This window comes from Varroa jacobsoni, unplaced genomic scaffold (assembly GCF_002532875.2).
Source record: "Varroa jacobsoni isolate VJ856 unplaced genomic scaffold, vjacob_1.0 scaffold_958, whole genome shotgun sequence".
Classification (NCBI taxonomy): domain Eukaryota; kingdom Metazoa; phylum Arthropoda; class Arachnida; order Mesostigmata; family Varroidae; genus Varroa; species Varroa jacobsoni.
Window position 1 is genome coordinate 18195 of NW_019213860.1, and position 22259 is coordinate 40453.

Sequence of the window (22259 nt, forward strand, 5' to 3'; positions counted from 1 at the left end):
TCCTAAATCAACCACCAGCGGTATAATAGAGATTCTATTCCAACACACGTTCCTTTTTGCATCCAAGATTTTCAAAATAACATTTTCCGCTTTTTTGCTTTATCATTTGGGACAAGTGTAAGGGTTAGCTCTCCAGTCCTTCATAAAGATGCCGCAGAACAATGGGCCAATTAACGCTTGTGTAGAATACTTAATATGTCGAGTTCTATATGTACTAGAGAAGGAGAATATTGCGTCAGACAACATATTGAGTATCGGCTGTGTCGTTTAATTTCAACTTCATAACAAGCTTTCGTCTTAAAATGCCAGCTATAATTAAATTTTAACGGCTTCTTCTATTTCGAGAGAAATCTATTAACGCAACTCGAACTTCCTTTTCTTTGAGGGGTGAATATTTTTACTTCGTTAATAAATAAAACCTTTTTGCAAAAATCTTATGGTAACGGTTTGTATTGAAACGGTTTATCAATAATATAGTAAAGGTCTACTTCTCCACTTTGAATTTCAGCCACTACGAGCGAATAGCACACAAGGACATTACCTACATGGCAGCCTGACTTCGAAGAATTACAAAGAGCATGTCGAAGGGTAAATATGATAATATGGAGGAGCAGAGCAAAGTTATTTTAGTGTTGATTTTCGCTAATATAACTATTTAAGTCGATATACTATTGCTGGTGGTTCGCTAGACAATTTATGGTATGCGACATTATGTATTTTTTAAAAAGACGGAATTAATGCACGGACGTACACAGTTGGGGCCAAATAACTTGTGACCCTCTAGTATAGTGTCCGACTCAAGTCTGACTACTGGACTTAGTTCCGCCGAGTCTAACACAGCCTAACAAACCCTCTTTCGTAGTTCGCTCAGTGCTAGCCTGACGCTTTATTGAGTTGTATTACGGACCTGCAAGAGAAGTGATAGGCGTTTATGGATCAATTGGTTGAAGTCCCATTCAAATTCCTTGCTTCACCAGACGCGTTATGTCACAATACTTGGAAACTTGGAATTCTAGCCGAGTCGTCTGCGGCCTCTAGGAAATCTCATCTTTCATTGGTTCTAGGTAATCTTCTTCTTTCAGGACTTGTTTGACTGTAGTCATTTCAAATTTGCTTCCCTTCAAATTTCCCCTGATGGTAGCGTACATAAACACTACGAATTCCCCTAGTCTTTTTCTAGGCTACTCGGGATTTTATTCTGAAAGAAATACCCTCGACGTGTTTTACGTCAAGGTGGCCAAGTGCTTGTTTCTAGCTTTTATCGTTGCAGTCTCAAAAGTGGGACAGGTTAATAACAAGTATCCAGAGCTATTGTCCTTTGCTCGCAGTGGACATATGTCGAACGGAGTTTTTCCAATCCTGTGCAAAGATAATTGGAAATTCTCATGGCCTGTAATAATTTGTGTTACATGAGAGTATATTTTTCTTCGGAGCGCTCTAGCTATTTCCTGATATCTGGAATACGGACTCCGGCCGTCGGATTTTCGAGTGGTGTAGCCGCCTGCTCAGCCTCCTTAGTAGGTTTACATTAAGCTTCGTTGGAACCTTTTGGACCATTATTCCATAATTGCTTCTTCTTTTCAACCTTCAAATCCGATGGGGTTTTTCAGTCAAGACCGGTTAACCTATTGTCCTAAATGCTTGAAAAAATCGTACAGCCGGTCTTTGTGTCTTATAGAGAAGGTCTTTACTTGCTTAAGAATTTAAAGATGTTCCGAATCAAACTGGTGAACGCTATTGACTCGGGAGGCCAACATTTGAAGCCTTCGTCTACCCGCTCTTCTAGCCTACGTATATTACGCAGGATTCTTGCTATGACACTAGCCGTTTTACTCTATCTTGTCAGAGCCGTCCTAATATGCAGTAGCTTAGATAACCCCTTCACATCTATCGCTCTCTACCATCGTAATCTATGCGGGTATTAGGTCAAGATTGATTTCTTGCACATTTTTCCATTCTACGAGCAGAATGCAGGCTCTAATCCACTTTTCTCATCCATTCCGAGATATGGCTTCCCATAGAGCTATATCCTCGCAGCCGTTCTTGCCTGTACTGCAACGGCCAAGGCATACGCCAGGAGTTCTACTCAACGCGGAAGATCTCACAGTTCTCCGCAGGAGTCAATCTACTATAGAATCTTGGAGCACTACCGCCGTCACTGGGAGTATGATCTCCTCGCTTGTTATAGTTCTGTCCTTTAGGTGATCAGATCCCATGCGTACTAGGCAGGGCGGTGCAGCCTTCCTAATCATCGTTTCAAGTTTATTCCACGAAATACTATTGAGGGCATTCTTAACGTTAAAAAATACTGCAACGAATGGTTTTCAAGCCTTGAGGGTCGAGCCATGTGTGAGTTTGACCTGGCTACGTTTTGTATCGTTGTCAGGACCAAGCGGCTTTTGCGGAATCCAAACTGTTAGGAGGATATTAATCCAAGCTATTCCGTGAATGGTTTCAGCCTTTTTCTGGTGATTGCTCCAAAGCTTTGGCCAGGGAGCTTATCAGGCAGATCAGCCTAAGCCTCTTATTTTCTTTTGGATAAAAATTATTTCTGCTTTTTCCAAGCGGCGTGGAGTAAACTTTCATGTGTGATCTTTGTGGTCACTACCTCTGTAAACTTCTTGAAAAGAACCTTGATAGCCAAAAGCGAGTGCCGTTTGACCCCGGCGCTTTCCCTTACTTTATTCACTCAGCTTCCTTAAAGACTTACACTGTCCTCATTTTTCCCTTACCATCTTATAAGGTTTCTCTGGTGGTGCCCCTCTAGCTCTACAAAGAAGTTCTTTCAGCCACGTTTTTGCTTTCGCTTATGAGCTTCGCCTTACGTTGTCGGTACATAGTGAGCAGGCTTGCTTTTTTTTCCAGGTTTTTGTCCTATTTTTTTATAGGCTTCCACGTTTCTCTAGGTCTCTTGATTACTCGCCTAGCCTGCCTGCAGTTCCGCAATCTTAGAGTTGCACCAATACTCGGATTGTTCTGATTTTCTCCTTTTAAGATGATTGATTGACCCGTTTACCACCTTGCGTGCTCTGTCCAGGGTTCTGTCGACGCCGCTCCTCAGTGTAGGAATGCCGCTCCCCTTAAAGCGTCTTCCACTAGTTTTGCCGCAGCTCGTCGCGGCGCGGACGGAAACTATCAGGTTATCTAAATAAAATGTGTGCTCTTCTAGCGTGCAATACGGCGATCTATAGCGGAAATACACCCTCTCTACCCCTTTTAATTCTATTCACGACTGCGGTTGCAGTTAATTGTATTACGTTAATCGGAAGCATTGGCGGTAATTCAAGCTTATATGAGGTGGCCTCCAATTAATCAAAATCAACCTCCTGCGTTCGCTGTAGATCTCTTAGCCACCTTGCAATTGCTTCTGTTACGAGCTGTCATCTCCTCTTTTGATGCTTGTACCTTGGCCTGGGTTGTCTCCTCTGTGCAGACGACTTCCGCCACAAACATGCTTTCTTGAACGTAGAAAAAACTATCGTTTGTAGTGTGACTGGTTTCTTTGCACTTATATCAGTATGAGACATTTCCTTATCACATTCCAGGTATGTGTTTAGTTGCTCTACAGTTGTAACAGTGCCGCCATTCAACCGTCTCCTTTTTGTAGCAAAGTGGTACAGCTTCGGGCGTATAACGGATATGGCCAGCGGAACCTACTTCTTGATCTCACGGCTCTAGTTCCCTAATACCACTTAAATCTGCAAGCTTATCTGCAGCAAACCAGCTGAAAATAGCTAAACATTGCCACCCTCCATTTATCATATATGGAATTCGTCTTGACGCTGTTAAATAGAGCCAGTCTAGGTATTAATTTCTTTTTGATCTGGCTTCCAACTAAAAAGGCAACCACTGCCCGTAATATTATCACGACACCTGTCGTATTTCAGCCATCATATCTGCCCTTAACTCTATGATATCTGCAAAGACTTTTCGTTCACTAGTCATAGTTTTGGTTACTGTTATGACAAGATTTCTTTACCTAGTCTCATTGTTTTCGTTAACGAGTGACCAGCTTTTCTCGGTTACTATACCAAGGTTATCATAGACCGGTAAGACTACTACCTAGTCTACTAGACTACTAGACTACTACCGGTCACCTAGTACGATCATACCATTGGTAAGGATAAAAACCTGCAGGAGTATTTTCTTATTTTGCAGATTTTTACCCTAAGTCTCTGACGTCTATAATTCTAATAATCATTTCATCGCTGTTTGGAACTACCGCTCTTTCGCCTAGCGGAAGTCCCAGGACTGTTACGTCAAAGGCAGGCTGCGCCGTCAGTTTTTTAATGAAAGCATCGTCTTCAGCCGGACCCCGGATGACAACCATTGCTTGTGTTTTCTGTACATACATTTTCTCCTAAAATGGATCGTTTATACGTTATTTCAAGCCACTCTTTGGAAACCACGTAAGCTAGGGTATCAATTCTGGTAGTTTCAGCCGCTTTTCCCGACATGTTGATTGCATCGTATACTCCGAGCTTGTCTAAGCAGAATGTCTTTTCTTAAAGCAGCTGTAGCAGCCTCTTTGTTTTCCAGCCGTAGGAACCTGAATTGCTGCCTAAGTACCTCGATTTTTGCATGTCATTTTGTTTTTCACACTTTTGTTTGCTTTTCTGTATATGTTCTAGCTTTATTTCGTAGGACATGCCTTTTTTCTGTCGTCTAAGGGAAGTTTCCGAACGAATATTTCGACTCTTATTATGGTTGCTTTTATCGAGATACTTCTTTTGAAGGTTCTTCTCAAATTTCTTGAATCCCTGATTATAGGCAGGCAGTGAGCCAGTGGCTAGATCTCAAGATATTTATTTTATTCTTCTCCATGGCGTTTCTTTTTAATAGAATTTTCATATAAGGGGCCAGACTCGATGCCTCGGGCTCTTACAAAACTTTTCGTTGTTCTCTTTTGCTTGGCGCTTGAGCTGATGTGCTCTTTAGTGACACTATCCGTGGGAGTTGGTTCATGTTCTAATTCCAGGCTGATCGCATCACGGCTGTTTCACACATGACTGTTCTAGTTTCCTTTGCAAGAGGTCCCTCGCCTTGTTTTTTCCTTCTGACATTTGATATTGCTTCTGAATCAGACGATTTCCTTAGCAACAGCAGGGACTATTGGATTCTTTCTGTCTCCTTAAATAGGTCTTTCCCTTTAATCGCTTAGCTCTAAAGGCTCCTTTGAACTTCAAGCGTGCGGGTAAGAACTAAACCAGATATAGGAATTCGGAGCTCTAAATTTACCTGTAGAATCTCGGATTCCATCTCCCTAGCGTTAGGTGTCAACTTTAAAATTCTGTTTTATGATTATGTTTAACGCTTAAGCTGGGCTGTTTGAAAAAAGCCTCTCAAACCGGTTCTTGATTAAACCTCAACTATCACAGGTTAAGCGTTGAGGTCCCTGTAGTTTTTCGCTCCGCAGCAAATGTTCTGTTTTACGTAGACGGTCACCCTAAATCTCAAAGTGACCGGAAAAAGATGAGGAAAAGGCTGCAGCAAGACTTAGCCTTCTGGATTACCTGTTTAACTGATTAACTTGTGTTAAGATTAACTAGCACTGTTTTCGCAGATGCATTTCGTCAGCTCATGTATGAGTGTGTTGGTCAGTCCGCAGCGATCTTCATAGCATGCCGATAGCACCACTGTTGCCACAGGATATCTCTTAGTAGTAAAACGTAAAATTACCACCTGGGGGTTCGAATAGGCATGACAAATGTCAGTTCTGCCGATAGGCAGACAATAAGGCACACACAGCCCATCAGCAAAATTCTAAAGTTGCAATGATAGTTACCTAGTAATCCAGCATCGCGAAGGAGGACACGTCCGTTCACCTCAACGGTGAAGATGTAACTAGCGACATTACTATACTGACTTTTTTATACATCATTTTTATGTACGTCTATATTATCACCATTATCTTCAAATTCTTGGTGATTTAGCGTCGCTCCGATTTGAACGATCCTCGTCGGAAAAAACGGACCAACTACTATTGGTTTAAACTGTCCTATCAAACAGACCTATACAGTTTGCATTGCAGCTAATATTTAATTGTAGATATCGGCTCTCGATAAAATACTTTTTAAATGGCTTTTAAACCCGAAAAAAATCTATGTGACCACCACATACTACTATTGGTGAACTACTTTAAACATATTTCTTAGTCGTTTCATTAATCATTTTTACATTTACTCAATACAAGCTTTTGTATACTTTATTTAGTGGCGGCGAATTATTAAGGAGGTCAACAACCGAGCTTCCATTCGAACCTTCCTGTTCCCTGAATGGGACAGAGGTACAATCCGCCTTAAAGCGGGCACAGACAGCCCACTGCAAGCGACAAATAGCGGACGTCTTTTGTGCCCACCTTCGAAGGTCCTTGTATCCGACGTTTCTGAACAACACTTGTCCCAGCAAAGGTAATTTCCGATGAGTTGATATATGAACTCTTTTACTAGCTTTCGTGGATTTAAACTGATTTTATGTCAGTTTGTGGAAATATATAGAATTACTTTAATGAAAACATACATCGAAATTCGTCAGAGGGGTCATTAGGGTTGTATAATAATATACCCATACAATTTAATGCGATACGTACTTGAAGCTTAAGAGCTTCTCACTAAGATTGTGTAAGACGTTGTGTTACACCATGACTCATCAACTGAACCTTCCGCCCCAGCGAAACAAAGCTTAAATATGTAATGTTTCACAATGTTTATTGCCTATTCATTACATTTTGCCAGCATTATAGTTAGCTACCATTTTCGATCACGGACCAGTTCGATTATGGGTTATCAATCATTCAACCACTTCATTAGAACTCTACTTAATCTACCTTTTTCAGAAGGAAATCCAGGAGATACAATTGGATGCTTCAGATTGCCTAACATAGACAGTCTTCAGACGCCTCATTATGTGGCCAATAACACACTCGCAAAGCATGTAAGTCATTCCAATAGATACGTAGATGACGAACATAACTAGTACCGGTTGATAAACTATTGTCAAAATAGTCAGTCAATATCTCTTTATTATGCTTTTCGTTAAAATGAGAGACCTCTGGGGGAAGGTTCTCTGTCTTTTATGTGATGAAAGTCCTCGCTCTCGCCTCGTTCCCCCCTTTGAACTCAATGAAACAGTGGCCGTTCATTTGGCACTGTTGGTTAACGTTCTTAGAGCGGCCTGCAGTGATTTTCTCATACCATAAAAAACCAAATGAGGAAACTAGGCGAATTTTGAAGAAGGTGGTAGATCGGAAGACATTCGGCGGTTATAGGCCCCAGTTACTACGAAAGCTTCTTGTGTCGATTTAAGAAAGCTGTAGGAAGCATCAAAGCTTTTCTGGAATGAAACATTATAAATACGAGCAATCGCAGAAAGATTGCCAATTATGTGTAAAGATATGTTACCTTACAGTGTCCAATTGTTGCCATAACAAAGTCAGGCGATAGCTTCATAATTTATAATAAAGACAAAATTAAACTACTTAAGCCATCCGCGCTTATTTTTTTACCTATTCGTCTACTAAGACAAATGGAATAATTACCAGGGTCGCCACTACGGCAAGTTATGGTAGCCGCGTTGGAATCTTCTGGAGACTATTGAACAAAGGCCTGTGAAATTCAATACAAGTTAGAAAGTTTCTGCTGTTTTTTTACAATTTCTGTACAATTAATGTCTGTACATTCATGAATCAGACTTATCTAAAGCCATGAAGCCTCGAAGATATGGTTAAGGTTTTTATACTGCTGCAGTAGCCGTGTAGGGGAAAAGCTACATAACTGAAGTTGAGAGCAAAACACTAGTATTATAAACATTATCACGATTTAAGGTTCTAGAGAGTATAATTATATATGAATAATAAAGCAATAATATGGATGTTACCAAATTTCTATAAATAGAAAAACTCTATATCTGTGTATGCATGCGTATGTTCAGGGACTGATTTCCGACAAATAGGTTGCACGCACCCAAGGCAGGTTTTCTTTATTTTAGCGTTTAGAAAGATAACATGATTAGACTTCATCAATCAGCGTCTTTTCGTGCTATTAACTTCCCTTCTGCTCAGTTTCCAAGTCAATTTCTCATTCTCAGTTGAGGCTCACTCTTGATATTCCACGCTAAGTATATCTGGATGCCCGCAAAGTACGATCCTGGGGCTATTAATATTTCATATTAGTAGTCTAATTTATATAACTTTTAGGCATTGGCATAAAAATAAAACAAAGATGATGCGAAGATATATGCGATCGCGAACATGTCAGAAAGGCAGATTTCAATCCGGTGGTAAATAGCTTTTTTAGATTTCTAAAATCTGAAGCAGTGTCTAACAGTTTAAGGGCTGGGCATAAAATATGAAACAATTAATTTAAATCTTTAGCTTCCCATCAAGAAGTACAGTCTAAAGCGTTTCGACCGTAGTCGCAGTCGTAGTCGGCCGCACAAGTTTTAAAAGTTAATCTTGTTCCAGATTTATGTATACTCATTATAATATTATTGAACGTACACGACATTGCTTCTTGGGTCTTTTTGCTTTGGCAATGAAAAACGTACATTGACTTGTTAAGCTTTTTTGTAATCCTATTATACATATCCAGTGTTCTTATCCGGAGCTAACTCACGACTGAAAGAAAACATTGTGAAGAGGTTGAAAAAGCGAGTAGCTTACACACGTAGAATAGATTAAAATTCTATTATAACATATTTAGTGATATGAAATAGTTTTAATAGCACAAAAAACCGAGACAGCAGCTGCAGTTGGTCAGCAGATATGTTAAATCCGTTGAAGAAAGCACTTGTATTGAGAACTTAAGCTGCACGAAAAAGTTCCCGCTTGTAAATCTGGTTTCTGTCAAGCGGTCATTTAGCCAGCAATTGTTTTATGGTTTGGCTGAGACAATATTATGTGTAGGCCTTATAATTCTGCTTTAGATTTATTTGGTACAGTCGGCCGCGGTCACTGCTGTTCAATCGCTGGCCATTTATATTCTGATTTGGTCAGTTGTTAACCTCCATTATGTTGTTCCCTAGTCCGCGGTGTCATATCCGACCCCGATGTCTTGCGTGTGGGCGTGCCTTCGCGTGGGCGCACCGTTTGCTGTTTTTAGATCGTCTTCCTCACAGCAAGAAGAGCGAAGATGTGCATGCGCTAAAGTTCAAGATAAAAGCTGGAAACGCGTAGAGAAACCTTGTTCCGATGACCAATGCCAAGATTGTGGTGAACTCTACAAGACCGGGCTTCCAATTCGTGAGTACGGTAGCTTCATAGTACAAACTTATGCTGTGGATCAATTGATTCAGAACGCCGGGGAGATAGCTTAACTTGGCGTAATGCGGTATTGTAGATTGCAATCGCTTAGCGTTGATATTAATTGGTATTATAGTTAAACAAAGCATATACAAACAGCACAGAACACATTGTTGTTATATATGTATAGAATTTTTATTTTGAGATGCAACACAGTAAGTCTTATTATAATTTTCTAGTGTATCCGTCCAAAGGAGATTGGGAGATTTTTTATTACGTTGAATTCAAACCTACCTGCTCTGTTGGTTGAATTGATTCATTTAGAGATGAAAAAGCACCAGCCATTGATGCCACCTGCGGACCTCAGCGATAATTCTCCTCGAGCCAAAATCGTGTTCTTGCTCACTGTTAATGGACGCGCATTACGCCAGCTGAAAAGACTGATCTCAGTTCTCAATACTACTTCTACGGAGCAACACTTTTTTTACGTTCATGTTGACCAGGTGAGAAATTTTCATTTCATTCAGTTTCAATCTAATCAATAATCAATTACAAATCATAGAGGAGGTAAAAAATGTAGTAAAAAAGATCCCACTGGACGCCAATTTACGGCGAGTTTGTGGCTACATGTCAAATTTGTCCTATGTGTGGGTGTGGTCAAAAAACATTTTTTGAACAGAACAAATACAACACAGATAGGTGACAAGATCTGCTTCGGGTACTTAGTAGGCATCGAAAAAGTGCTCTAGCGCCTTCACTTTGAATTTGGCAACCAGCTACAACTTCAACAGCTATAATCAACAATACAACCTTGATAGCAATATTTAAAGTGGAAAAACTCATATCTCATAGACGAAGCGTGTCGGGTCTATGTGTACGCTGAGTGACACGCTAATTTTTTTAACGTTTGGATGCTTCGTAAGCTCAAAGACCACTTTTCTTTTTGAAAGCGAATATCTAAGATAGATGGCTCTTAAAGGGTTGACCAGAAAATGTAGTGGAAGCAGCTGCATCGTCTTGATTTTCAGCCGACAGGGGCAATGTTTTTGAACATATTGTTTTGTACGTTTATGACAGCAGAAAATAGTGGATTTTAGCCGGAATTTTGCAATTTTCTATCCAACTCATCTTAGAGCGCCAACTTTGCTCCATAGGATAATTTCCTGTTTCGCCTTTTATTACTTAAAACATTTAATAAAAAAAAAAACATAAATTATTTACATAGCGCCAAAATGTATATCGGCTAATCTATGAATTCGTTGAAAGGATTACCGTAACGTTGGGCAAAGATGGGTAATAATTATTCTCTGGAAAAAGGTGGCGCTTCTTTAGCTGAATGGACTTCTTGGCGTCTCTGATACATCTTTGTGAGCATTACACTATACAGGATGCGGCAGATAGCCCTAACAAAGACCGTATGACTAGTTTCTTTTCTTTACGTACTATTTGTAGTTTATTCCAATTATTACTAGATAATCTGTTGTACGTTTTTGCAGTTCACTTTTGTAACTTTTGAACCAAGCTTATTTTAACACGTAGAAATACATTATGATACACTATTTTGAACGAAGATTATTGTGAAAAATAACCTTAACGTAGGCGCCACACCTTAAATTTGTTATTAGCAACATTCAGACAACATTCGTTAACAACAGATTCGTACATTTCTTAGAAAAATATGTAAAAGAAAGGCAATAACAAGTTTAATAGTTTAACGTGGTGTTACCTTTGTGGTTGATCGACTCTTCTGTGCTACTAATTTGGTAATTATCGAATAGCGTCAGGATTATTTGTACCGTTCACTCAAGGAGCTGGAGGACCCGTCATGGTTGCGAGTTACGCCGCAGCGTTTTTCGACGATCTGGGGCGGAGCTTCGTTACTTCAAATGTTGTTAAGCTGTTTCCAGGAGTTGCTTCATCTCGATAAGTCGACTGACCGATGGGATTATGTAGTCAACCTCAGCGAAAGTGACTTCCCAATCAAGTTAGTTTGTTGTAATACAAACATGATTTACCCCTTATCCCCGGAGGACAAATAACTGTATACGACATTTTGGCTTGGTTTCGTTAAAATAGAAGAAACGGAAAGTGTAATAAGAAAATAGAACCTGGAAAACGACAAAGTATAACACCAACTTAACGATATCTCGTTTCTTAGTAAAAAGCAACCTTAAAATGAGGTATTAAAAGTACACAGTTTTGTGCACACAAAGTACACACAAACCTGTGATGTTCGCAAAGTGTGTCGATTCGTATGTCACGCAAAATGTTTAAAGAGGGACAAAAGTTAACACATCAAGAAGCGAGGGCTTTCATTTATTTTAGATACTCTACATGGTGTTTCTATAGCGAGTTTCATAAGTTCTTTAGACTCCACAAGTTTGGTTGACTTTCGGAAGAATCTGCTGGAACTCATAAAAAGAAACATTTACATTTCCTTGTGTGAGGGTTATAGTAACTGGAACTCATATTAAAGACAGATAATGGTCGTCGCATGTACAAATAAACGTAATACTAGTTGGCGGACACTGCGTTTAACATATGCTTGACATTGGCCGAATCGGCCATCAACTTTTGCCCTTCCTACTACGAATCAGCTAGAAATAGATAATACTAAAATAAATTTGACTATTCTGAACTTTTTTCTCTTCAGGAGAGTTGGTGAACTCGAGCTCTTCCTGGGAGATAACAAAGGCTACAACTTTGTTCGTTCGCATGGGCAGGACACACCAAAGTTAGTATTTCGTACATTATTTATGTCACTAAGTAAATCAAATAAAATCCGATCTAGTATAATGTAACCTTTTTTTATATAACTGAAATTATCTACCCCTTTGTATGTCCTTATATATATATTTTATGTATGCAGTTATACTTAACTTTGCATTCAAGTCAATACGTACAGGTTCTCTCTAAGGTGACTTTTAATGTACCCCCCACTATCCGAGTCTTTGGAAACCTAACGCCCAGAACAAAACAATGGTCTAATAAAATTTTTATACGTTTCCTGCTCTTGAGCTGTTCTGCTGTACTGGCAGAATGCGTACGAAGACACGAAAGCGTCAATCACGGTGTCATTTCCTCGTTAAGGGAACCAACATTATGGAATTTATAGTGGAACAACAGAGACTCGGCAGCTCTAAAAAATTTTCTATTGATGAAAAATGTTTGGGGTCTTGGCTTGCACATTTCGAGCATGAAGTCCGTGATCGCTGACATAATCAGCTGCTTATCAACTCCTTGACCAGGACACTGAACAGAGTAAGAATAGTGAGGTTGCCTTATTGTCGGTTACCTGAGATAGCAAAGTGTCATTTTAAGATTTTTGGAACAGCAAGCAAAGCCCGTACTACACTCGGTCCATCAAGTGGGAAAGTTCGGAAATACAGTCCCCTATCACACGTTACAGTATACCACTCTGCACTGAGTTAAAGGCGTTACGGAAGTAAAACTTAACAAAAACGATGTGTGCGATACACTGAGAATAAAAATACGCTTCCAAGAAACCTGAGATCCCGAAGCAAAGTAGATGACGACCCAAAGGTGGCAGTAATCTTCGTTCTATAAAACCAACAAGAGATTTCAGCCGCTATCCTCTGTGAACTCTGGAAGCACCCATTTCTTTAGACTAATTCCAAATCATATGGACTGAGTTCGCCTAGGTTAACAGATTTTAGATATGACAAAGAAGAAGTCGATTAGGTCTCGTCGCGAACCTAGACACTAAGGACTGTGCTGCATCAAGAAAATGAGGTGTCAAACTAAAAAAGGATTTAAGAAAAAGGTCGGATGCTGAGATTACGTCCTCCATAGTGGCTAACGCATTTGTAAAGCACAAGATACGGACTCGGTATTTAAAGTACTTTCGTTCACGGAACGCCTGAAGAGACTGATGTGTTATTTTTTTCCTGCGAGCATGATTTTTTAAGACTACGTAGGAAAGGGCGGGTTTTTCTAACCATTCTTCTTCATTATTTCATTTTGAGATGTCACTTGACAAATAATATCTATCGCGTTTCATGTTGTTTCGAGTATTCTAATAGGCGACCGGTAAGTTGGATTTGATAAGTTACATCGATCTCGGGGTTAAGCATCACGAAAGCGCTCGTAGTAGAAAGTCGACCTACCTGAAATTAAATCGTTTCCATTGTCCCAGATAACATCTTGATATGAAACTGGTTTCATAGAGTGGTCCGAGCCACCGTGTTTCTCTTAGATAAGCGCATGACGGTACTGAGGCTGGAATTTGAATAGACCAACCTAAGAAGTTCAATGAGGCAGTAGTTTGGCTAAAACTAAACTCTAGCGGAGTGCCTATATTAAGAGGATGGCTTCCATCATGATTTCATTGTACTTATCTAAATAGGCAGATCTGAGGCACCCCAGGTACTTTGTCTTCTAAGGGCCTATGCACAACTAAACACGTTGGTTAAAGCCAACAGCAGATGACTGGGTTTGCTACAATTGTTGCAGGCCTTTGGTGAGATGTAACTTTCAGCTGTGCGTTTTGTCCTATAATAGTTGAAGGTCACCGTTGAGAGACCATATGTAGAGCTACGGGGCAGGTTTGAATATTAAGAATTCGCTAGTATGGTGGTGTTTTATTTGTTTACATTGCTTTATATTTACTACGTTAGTAGTTCACCGTGGATCAATACCGAAGTTCATATTTCTAGTTTGCGGACAAAATTTCTCGTTTAGGAAATGAACTTACATCAACGACATATGTTACAAAATCGAAACCTATGTGTTTCTAGTTAAATAACAGCTGTAAAGCCTAAGACTGCAAATAATAGGGAGATTCCGTCTTCTGGGCTAGTTTGAAGCAAGGCTTTTAAACACTGAATGTTTTTGGGTGATCCAATAGGATATACTCTAAGAGAATCAGGTGTATTGTCCTAACCGGGATCACAGGCAACTCCTTATAAACGGGGGATTTTTCACACGATTCATTCACCATTGCTCCTTCAGGAAAAGTACGTTGTACAGGCCTTATAAGAGCTACTGAATTTTGGCATTCAGTTGTTTGACGAAATTCGGGCTTCGTGGCCTCGCTAGACATCCCTGGATATTTATTTGAAAGACTGCTTCTTGCCTTTCATTGGTACCTATTTTTGGTCAAATTATTTCCATTGAAACAAGCCGTTTTTCTCCTCTTGACAGGCTTTCTAAAAAGTGCTGCACTATTTTAAGCAAGCTCTCGAAATTTGAATTTATGCGCGCCATTAGATGAAACAACGGCGTTGACTATTCCACTATCAGTCTACTCGCATATGCACAATTATATATAACGTAAGCACAACTGCATGTAACGTATAAGCTGAAATTATCTGGCGCGTTATAAGTTGAATATCTAGATGGAATATCCAGTAGTTTCAGTATCCAAAAGTTTGCCGTCAGCTTTGTGTTCCTAGTTACATTCATCTGTCTGCTTGTAGCATATAGTCTATCAGCGGTTCAAAGCGGTTCAGCGGATTTAAATAAATCTATGCTCCAAGCTGAAAAATACTTTTCAGCTTTGATTATTGCCTCCAATAAATATATTTATTTAGGTAAACTGGGAATGCGGCAATCGACATACTATACGTTTTGAACGGATGCGAGTCGTTATATCGTCTGTACGTCGCAAAATTTATTTTATTTGTGATCCCTCTATTAAATTATAAGGGATCACTATCGGGGCCTTTACTAGCTGGGGATATTGTTTTCAGCCCTGTATTTTTGAGTAAATAACAAGACAATTTTATATACTTTCTTATAGCCCAGAATGGTTACTGAATGAGAGTGTGATAGATCCGACTAATAAAAACAAAGACTAGCCTCGGGCTCCGCTGATCTCTCGGATGAACAGGTTCATCAGTAAACAAGCCTTGATGAAAACCTTTCTGGAGTGTGAAACACGTATGTGGCGCTTAGGAGACAGGGAACTTCCTCGTGGCATCCGATTTGATGGAGGTTCTGACTGGGTGGCACTACACCGGGGATTTGTTCAATGGGTGATTCAAAACAGGGCTCATGATCCCCTACTTGTCGGATTAGAAGCCCTGTTCAGGCATACGCTGCTGCCCGCAGAAAGCTACTTCCATACGGTAAGGGTTTTATATACAGCTTGTGTACATTTAGAAGCACGTACACACCTCCCTCGTCAACTTCTAATAGTTTAAAATGAATTCATCTTAAAGCACAAGTTAATATCACATTTACAAGGGTGTTTTTCTTATAATCAAGTGACGTTCGAGGTGAGTAATCGACGTTTCGGAAAGAAACTAGAGAGGTTCAAAACATGAAATCAATGGACATTTAGTAAAACGTTCATTAATTTCAAGTTAATAAAAATAGAGAAGCGCAAGATAATTTTTGCCTGATGAAACATATTTAGGTGATTTCCAGAGGCACCGTGCGAGACATTTACCATTACCATGGAAATGGTAGATTTGTGGAGGAATGAACCGGCATATTTAGGACATTGTTAATTGTCTAGACTTCTTGATCGGTGCACTGCATTGTCCTTTGCCAGCTTCTATCGATGCTATATTTGTTGATATTAACCATAGTTTTTTATGAGAAAAACGGATTCTTCCATCTTTCCGCAGCGTTTCTTGCCCTAGTTCTACGACAGTTGCAGCAGTGGAGCTAAGCTACAAAGTTACCCAAGTAGTTTGGTTATTCAACCTAATGCAGTTCTTCAAGCCAACGAAGCTTAGTAACAACAATAGTAGACATACCTATTTCGTGTGATAAATGCAGGTACTTCATAATTCCGGGTTTTGTACGTTGATTGTGGACAATAATTTGCGATTCGTCAACTGGCGTCGTAAGCAAGGCTGTAAATGCCAATATAGACATGTCGTTGATTGGTGTGGCTGCTCGCCTAATGTTCTTCTCGAGGATGACGAGGGAAAAGTGGCGGTCCTCTCTAGAAAGACAGTATTTTTTGCTCGAAAATTTGAGCCTGTGCTTAGCCAGAAGATCGTCGACTTCATCGAGGACACAATGCTCAAAATAAAACGTAAACCTACATGTGAGTTAAAATGTATATCTCGTTTGCAAGATTATTAAAAATGATGTAATTTTTATTCAGTAGGTTACATATTGGGGTTTACCTCTATAACCAGTACCTGATTGTGCAATATTATTTTACATATTCATATTTTACATATAAAATTTTACATATTCTTCATTTTAGAGCTAGACGACTTTTTGCCAGATTGTCAAGTATAGAACAGTATTTTTAGTAGAGACAGGTAATGAAGTGTTTCGCAAAAAATCAAATCATTCTTAAATGTGGGTCGCTCACATACAAACAAGCACGTGGGGCCAAGTCATTGGCCCTTTGTATAGCTCAATTATTCGGTTACTTTGCTAACTCAAAAATCTTATAAACGCACTCTGCATAATTACCGGACGTACATTTCGTAGCTAATCTGGCTAGTGAGACATCGTACTGGCAGAACGAGTTTCACTATTTAGACCGGTCACCTGTGCCAGATCAAGGGCGTCTGTCAGCATGGAGTTCCTTGGCACGCCTTTCAGCCCATCATCTAGGTCAACTTGGAAGTCGATGCGTTCTGCGGGCCTCGCGAGTACTTGAAACATGGCTATATTTTCAACACGATCTATTCAAAGGTAGTGAGATAAAAAAATCATTCTGCCATGTGCGTACAAAGTGCGCCATGGTGAAACCAAGTAATGTGTCTAGTATGGATCGTATAGCGGCACATGCACACTATAAGAATGTCAGGCAACGCTGGGTTCCTTAAATAAGCTAGAATTAAAATTATGTCTACATATTTGTTGTAGGGGTGATTATTCAGTATGAGGCGCGAGCAGAACATTTGCCAGAACCAGTGAAAGTAGAGGCCTTGGTGAGCCCAATCAAGTCCTTTCAGAAATCTGGGAAGTTTGAAAACGATCCTTTTGATGATAGACTAAGGAGGATTGAGGTATCTTCGGATTTCGATGTCAAGGAACTTCTCTTCCGAAATTTCGCCGGAATCATGGGTAAATGCGCATCTTACTCAGACATGATATGCTCAATACTGCATTTAATATATCGGAATATATTTCATACTTTTAGGTGCCTTCCACCTTTCTTAGTATAGCACTGGTTCTATATAGGTACTTGTCAATGCTCGTTAGTAAAGAAAACGAATTAGACGACAGTGTCATTTCTCACGGTGCTAAAATATTTTTCCAGCCACCTACATGTTGAAAAGAGATTTATAATAATTACCGGCTGCTTCTTCAATAGCGCCTGTTGCTTTTCACCTTTTGGTTGAAATAGGTCCACAGAGCGAGCCGGGAGTTTTGCATGAATGGGGCAGGGGTCCGGCGTCTTCAGTAACGTTCGTTTGGATTGACCCTGCTCAAGTCGTTGCAGGTTCATATGAAGTTAAAGTAAGTAACAATAACACGTTGTGTAGTTTTTTCTACGAACCATTGGGACCATAGTCCCATAAGTTAATGATACCTCTAAGCACGTTCACTTATTGAACTAATCATCGGGGAACCTTTTCGGAAGAACTCTTAAGGAAACGTAGGTATATCCATCGGCCGGCTACAAAGCCGCAGAATTTTGATCAGCCCCGCCCTCACTAAATGTTAAATAAGTGGAGTAAATGATTTACTTTTTGCACTGGAACTTAAGAATACACCTTCTAAGTTGTTCTTTGTTCTCTAGGTGGGAATTTCTGAACAGATCGAGCATCACAAACCTCCGCTGCGGAAGCCCTTGCGGCCGGGGGTATGGAAGTTGAAAATGTTCAAGAATTGGGTCCTTATGGCTGAGACCAGCTTTATTGGTAGGCAGTTCCTGAAATGTTAGCTAACTAGATCTCCATCATTGTCTATATATATGCATGTTGATACTAGATAATTGTATTAATTCTCGTCGTTTATTCAAATTGCTTTAGCATTATATCATAATCAGTCCCGATAAAATACAAATTGATATTTCATATGCCCGGCTTAAACAACAATATTTCTCGACGAAATGTCACTCGTCGTAAAAACATATTTAAATAGAATTACGTGAGTTTTCAATGTGCGGCTCAACGCAAAAAAAACTGCGGTTTTCGCTTGCCAATATAACGAGTGTCCTACATTATAAGCATTTAAAGCTCAGGAGACAGCGACATCGATGAATAGGGCATTTTATCCATAATTTTGTTATATCAGTGACCATTAATTATACGACATTGCGCGGAAAGTTAGCCATGATCGACATGTCTTATATTGGCGTATAATATTCAGTTTAAAACTGGGCTAGAGATTTTTCCCGCCAGTAGCCTACTCTTCATATCTTGCTTTAACGATTATCCACCTCTTACGATCTATACAATAAACTAGAGATGATACACTTTATGAGCTTCGCAAAAATCAAAAAATGAGTTGCTCTTTAGATTTTCAAAAATTGAAGAAAAATAAGTGGTTTTCTATGGGTATCAGCGAAAAGATATTAATTTCACATTAGTGTCAATGAATGGAATTTAATTTAGCCCGTTGGTAGTGGCCAACAGTAGGTAACATATTCATCATTAAACTATTGTTGCTGAAAGTCAGGTGATTCTTAATCCGCTGAACTAATCGTTCCGTTGTGTCGGATGGAAAAAGGCACATACGTCAAAACAAAAAACGGATTGAAGGTCTAGGCTTTAATACTATATCACATTGTAACCTAATCAAAAAATATTTATCAAAGCCTTTGTTGTTGTTTTTTTTGTGGCAAATTTTCCGTAAGAAACGATTCTTCTGAGACCATCAACAATATGGCTGCACATATATATATATATATTGAAAGACAAGATAATACTACCATAATAATATAGTAGTCGACATTTTTCAGCAGTACACAGCTTAGAAACTTCGTGCAGTTTGCATTAGTGCATTTCATCTTTAACCAAACTCGTCTTAGTAAACGTAAGCTACGTTTTAAATGTAGACTTAAAGCAAGTTTCATGAACGCCATAGGGCCAATTTAGGGATTGATCTTTTGCTATTTGTTATTTGAAATAAAGTATTTTATAGTACATGTGGGAAGAGGTGGGGCCATATGAGCTGTCGTTTAAAGCAGTGCCGCGGAAGAGAAAATTCCAATCTTCTATTATCTAAGACTCTTCTATTAAGTGGGCTCAGTATATTTCGAGAAGATATCAACTGAAGCCCACATAACTCCAGAACGTGGAGCTACATAAAGTGAAGTTATATGGACATGCAATGGGGCTACACGAGGCGCAAGTAATGCCGTGCGAAGAAGTCAGCCGCTCAATTAAACCAGTGGAGAGTTATTTAACATGATAATTCAGGCGGCTATGTGGGTAATAATTAAAGAAGTAAGCGAACTCAATGTACAGTTTGGCTTAATAACTTAATAACGAACTTAACATTCCTAAGTTCGTTGCATTTCATGCACTTGTCTACAACAACATGTCACAACTGGTTGTTTTGAACAAAGTTTTTATTGGCAACACACATCGTTCGCAGAATACAATGTCGTCGACACACGCATCATATTGCAGATAGCCAAAGTCACCGATCAGAATTTGCTATAATTATTTGTACTAAAATCATGCATAATCACGATAACTATACAGGCTTCGGTGCGGTCAGACCGGCTTGAGGGAACGGTTCGCACGTTCTTACCGTCTTTCTTCCAGGTTTTTCGGTCAAAATGCAACTCCAGGATGTGTCGGTACATGGGGCATCCAAAAGGTGGCCTCATATTGCGCAGCAGAGCTTGACGTTGGTCCGCAAAAGACGAATAGTAGTACCTGACTTGCTTAATTTAGCAGTAAATTATTATAAAACATTGTCTTCGTTAGCCATAATTGCAGCCCTTTTTAGATGGATAGGGATTACTTTTGTTGGATAACTGACTGCCTCGCATGAAACCATTGTTGCCCCATGTAGTTTCATTTTAGTCCACGTAATCCTACTTTGTGAAGCTATATGGATCAACGATATGAGCGTCTTCAGTTCAAATTTTCTCGAAAATTAGCTAGTTATAACGAAGGCACGTAAGTTATCAGTTTGCTTCAAATATTGGACGATGCTAGTCGTAATTAAATGCCTACCTTCACCCCGTATCGGGTGTTAAGAACAACTGCAGCGATCGGCCTTGAACATACCTTCGTTGCGCATTGTGATAACGAAGGCATCGTTGTACGCCTCGTTTTGTCAGTCTTGACCGCATCTCATATCTCGCTTATAGATATAGCAGTTTATTACAAGCACTAGCCGGGTGCACGTTAGATGTGTATTTCCAAATCACCTGTATGCCTTAGGCAACTGTGAGTGTGATCCTCAGGTTGAAGAAGCAGATCACCCCATGAAGTCAACGCATCTGGCTAAGCAAGTCTGGACTGTTGATTGATGTCTATGATGACTAGGAACCTACTAACTGTCATCGCCTCACCAGCATCCATCCGTATTGGTGTTGCTCTGTAGCATCGCTTCGAGCGGTCTAAGCACATGTACGCTCACTTTGTCAGGTTTATCCAGTACGACATGTTTCGATTTTGAATCCTACGCTGCTTTAAAGTTGACGCATATTCTCTATAAGGGTCTGCTCAGTGTTTCCGTTACCTTCTACAGGAAAATGTTGAACGCTATCATCTTTGGCTTTACGAAATCAACACTGCTCCTTCGAAGACATTGTTTTACTCAGGAAATGGTACTGGGCAATAAATAGACAGCTTAGACATAGCTGAACAAGCAGCCTTTTATCCGTCTTTAAGAAGATGGTTTTAAGGGACATCCTTCACTGTTTGCCACGAGGATTATCGTTTTTTGATTACCAACTTTGCGAATACAACCTTGTTGAATATAAGCGTCGATAGACGAAACTTAAAAACCGAGAAGCGTCATACCTTGCTTCGATTCGGCCGCATGACCTTATTGATAACAAGTCAGTCAGGGCATCCACTGACTTATGTTATCAGTTGACTACTAGCCGGTTACGTCCAGGTGCTCCTCGGTCTCTGAGTGTTTCCGCTGAGCCTCCCTAGACCTGCTAAATACCAACAGCCGTTTTCATTCCGAAATATTGAAAATGTCCGCTATTTGCAGGGGTTAGGAGCAAACAGTCCTTTTTTCAAGAATATGTTGATCGGACCTGCGAAAGTATCTACGCTCTCTTCCTCGGATTAACAGAGTGAGCGGCAGTGTTGCAACCTACGTCTCGTCGATGAAGCGCGATCAATTCGAACTGTGTATATATAGACAGGATGGAGAGGACCATGTCAATCCAGGTGCCACATCAATAGAGCTAAAAACAAACGCAAACCAGCTGTTCTGTAAGGTTCAAAAGCGATCACAGAAACCGGCGATGCATAGTTTCCATTCTCTGGGGCACCCACCAACTTGTGAAAACAGTCGTATTATCCATCCCAATCATCGCGTTCAAGAAAATCGCCGCTAGGCAATATAAATGTTTACGTGCAATGCCTATGTGCTGCCCTAAGTATAACAAAGTGAGACGCGTTGCCTATAAGACTGGCAATAAGGTTGATCCGACAATCGACTTAGCAGGCAAATGGCATCGTAGGGTGTGCGTAGCGGTAACATCAGACTGGTCAACAGAACAGTTTATGAAATGTTTGCGCTGGAGAATGAATCAATGAGTTTCATTGACGTTCCGAAATGGGTTCGTCGACTTCAAGGCGGTCTTCGATTCGGTATCCAAAGAGAAGGTTATGATGACGTTGATGGAAGTGAATGTTTATATAAACGTGTTCAACTTTTTCGTTGCCACTCTATAGGAGCACAGAATAACTATCGACGTTGGAGTGGCCGAATTTCCGCCTTTCACAGGAAACACGACTTGAACCTAATTTTATCCTCTATTCTATTCAAGGGCCTCCCTAATCAAATAAGACGGCCCGAGAAATTAGTCGAAGGTATGTTGTACGTAAACGAATAAATGATATAAGGGTCGAGCAGGTTCCAAGTGCAGCAAAATTTCAACCCGGAGCCACGCAATGGCCACAGATTTGAGGCTGACCATAGACCTGATTGAAGTAGA

The 22259-nt window shown here is 40.0% G+C and overlaps 1 protein-coding gene across 1 annotated transcript in view; it reads left to right on the forward strand.

Moving 5' to 3' along the window:
* oxt (Xylosyltransferase oxt) overlaps positions 1–22259 on the forward strand; it is a 39138-nt gene that overhangs the window by 11226 nt on the left and 5653 nt on the right. Inside the window, exons 2-14 of the mRNA XM_022841933.2 lie at positions 509–588; positions 6214–6410; positions 6836–6933; positions 9022–9238; positions 9563–9741; positions 11017–11222; positions 11892–11972; positions 15090–15327; positions 15986–16259; positions 16658–16864; positions 17039–17239; positions 17523–17635; positions 17919–18039. Of these exons, the coding sequence (XP_022697668.1) occupies positions 509–588; positions 6214–6410; positions 6836–6933; positions 9022–9238; positions 9563–9741; positions 11017–11222; positions 11892–11972; positions 15090–15327; positions 15986–16259; positions 16658–16864; positions 17039–17239; positions 17523–17635; positions 17919–18039 (2212 nt within the window). The remainder of the gene's footprint in view (positions 1–508; positions 589–6213; positions 6411–6835; positions 6934–9021; positions 9239–9562; positions 9742–11016; positions 11223–11891; positions 11973–15089; positions 15328–15985; positions 16260–16657; positions 16865–17038; positions 17240–17522; positions 17636–17918; positions 18040–22259) is intronic.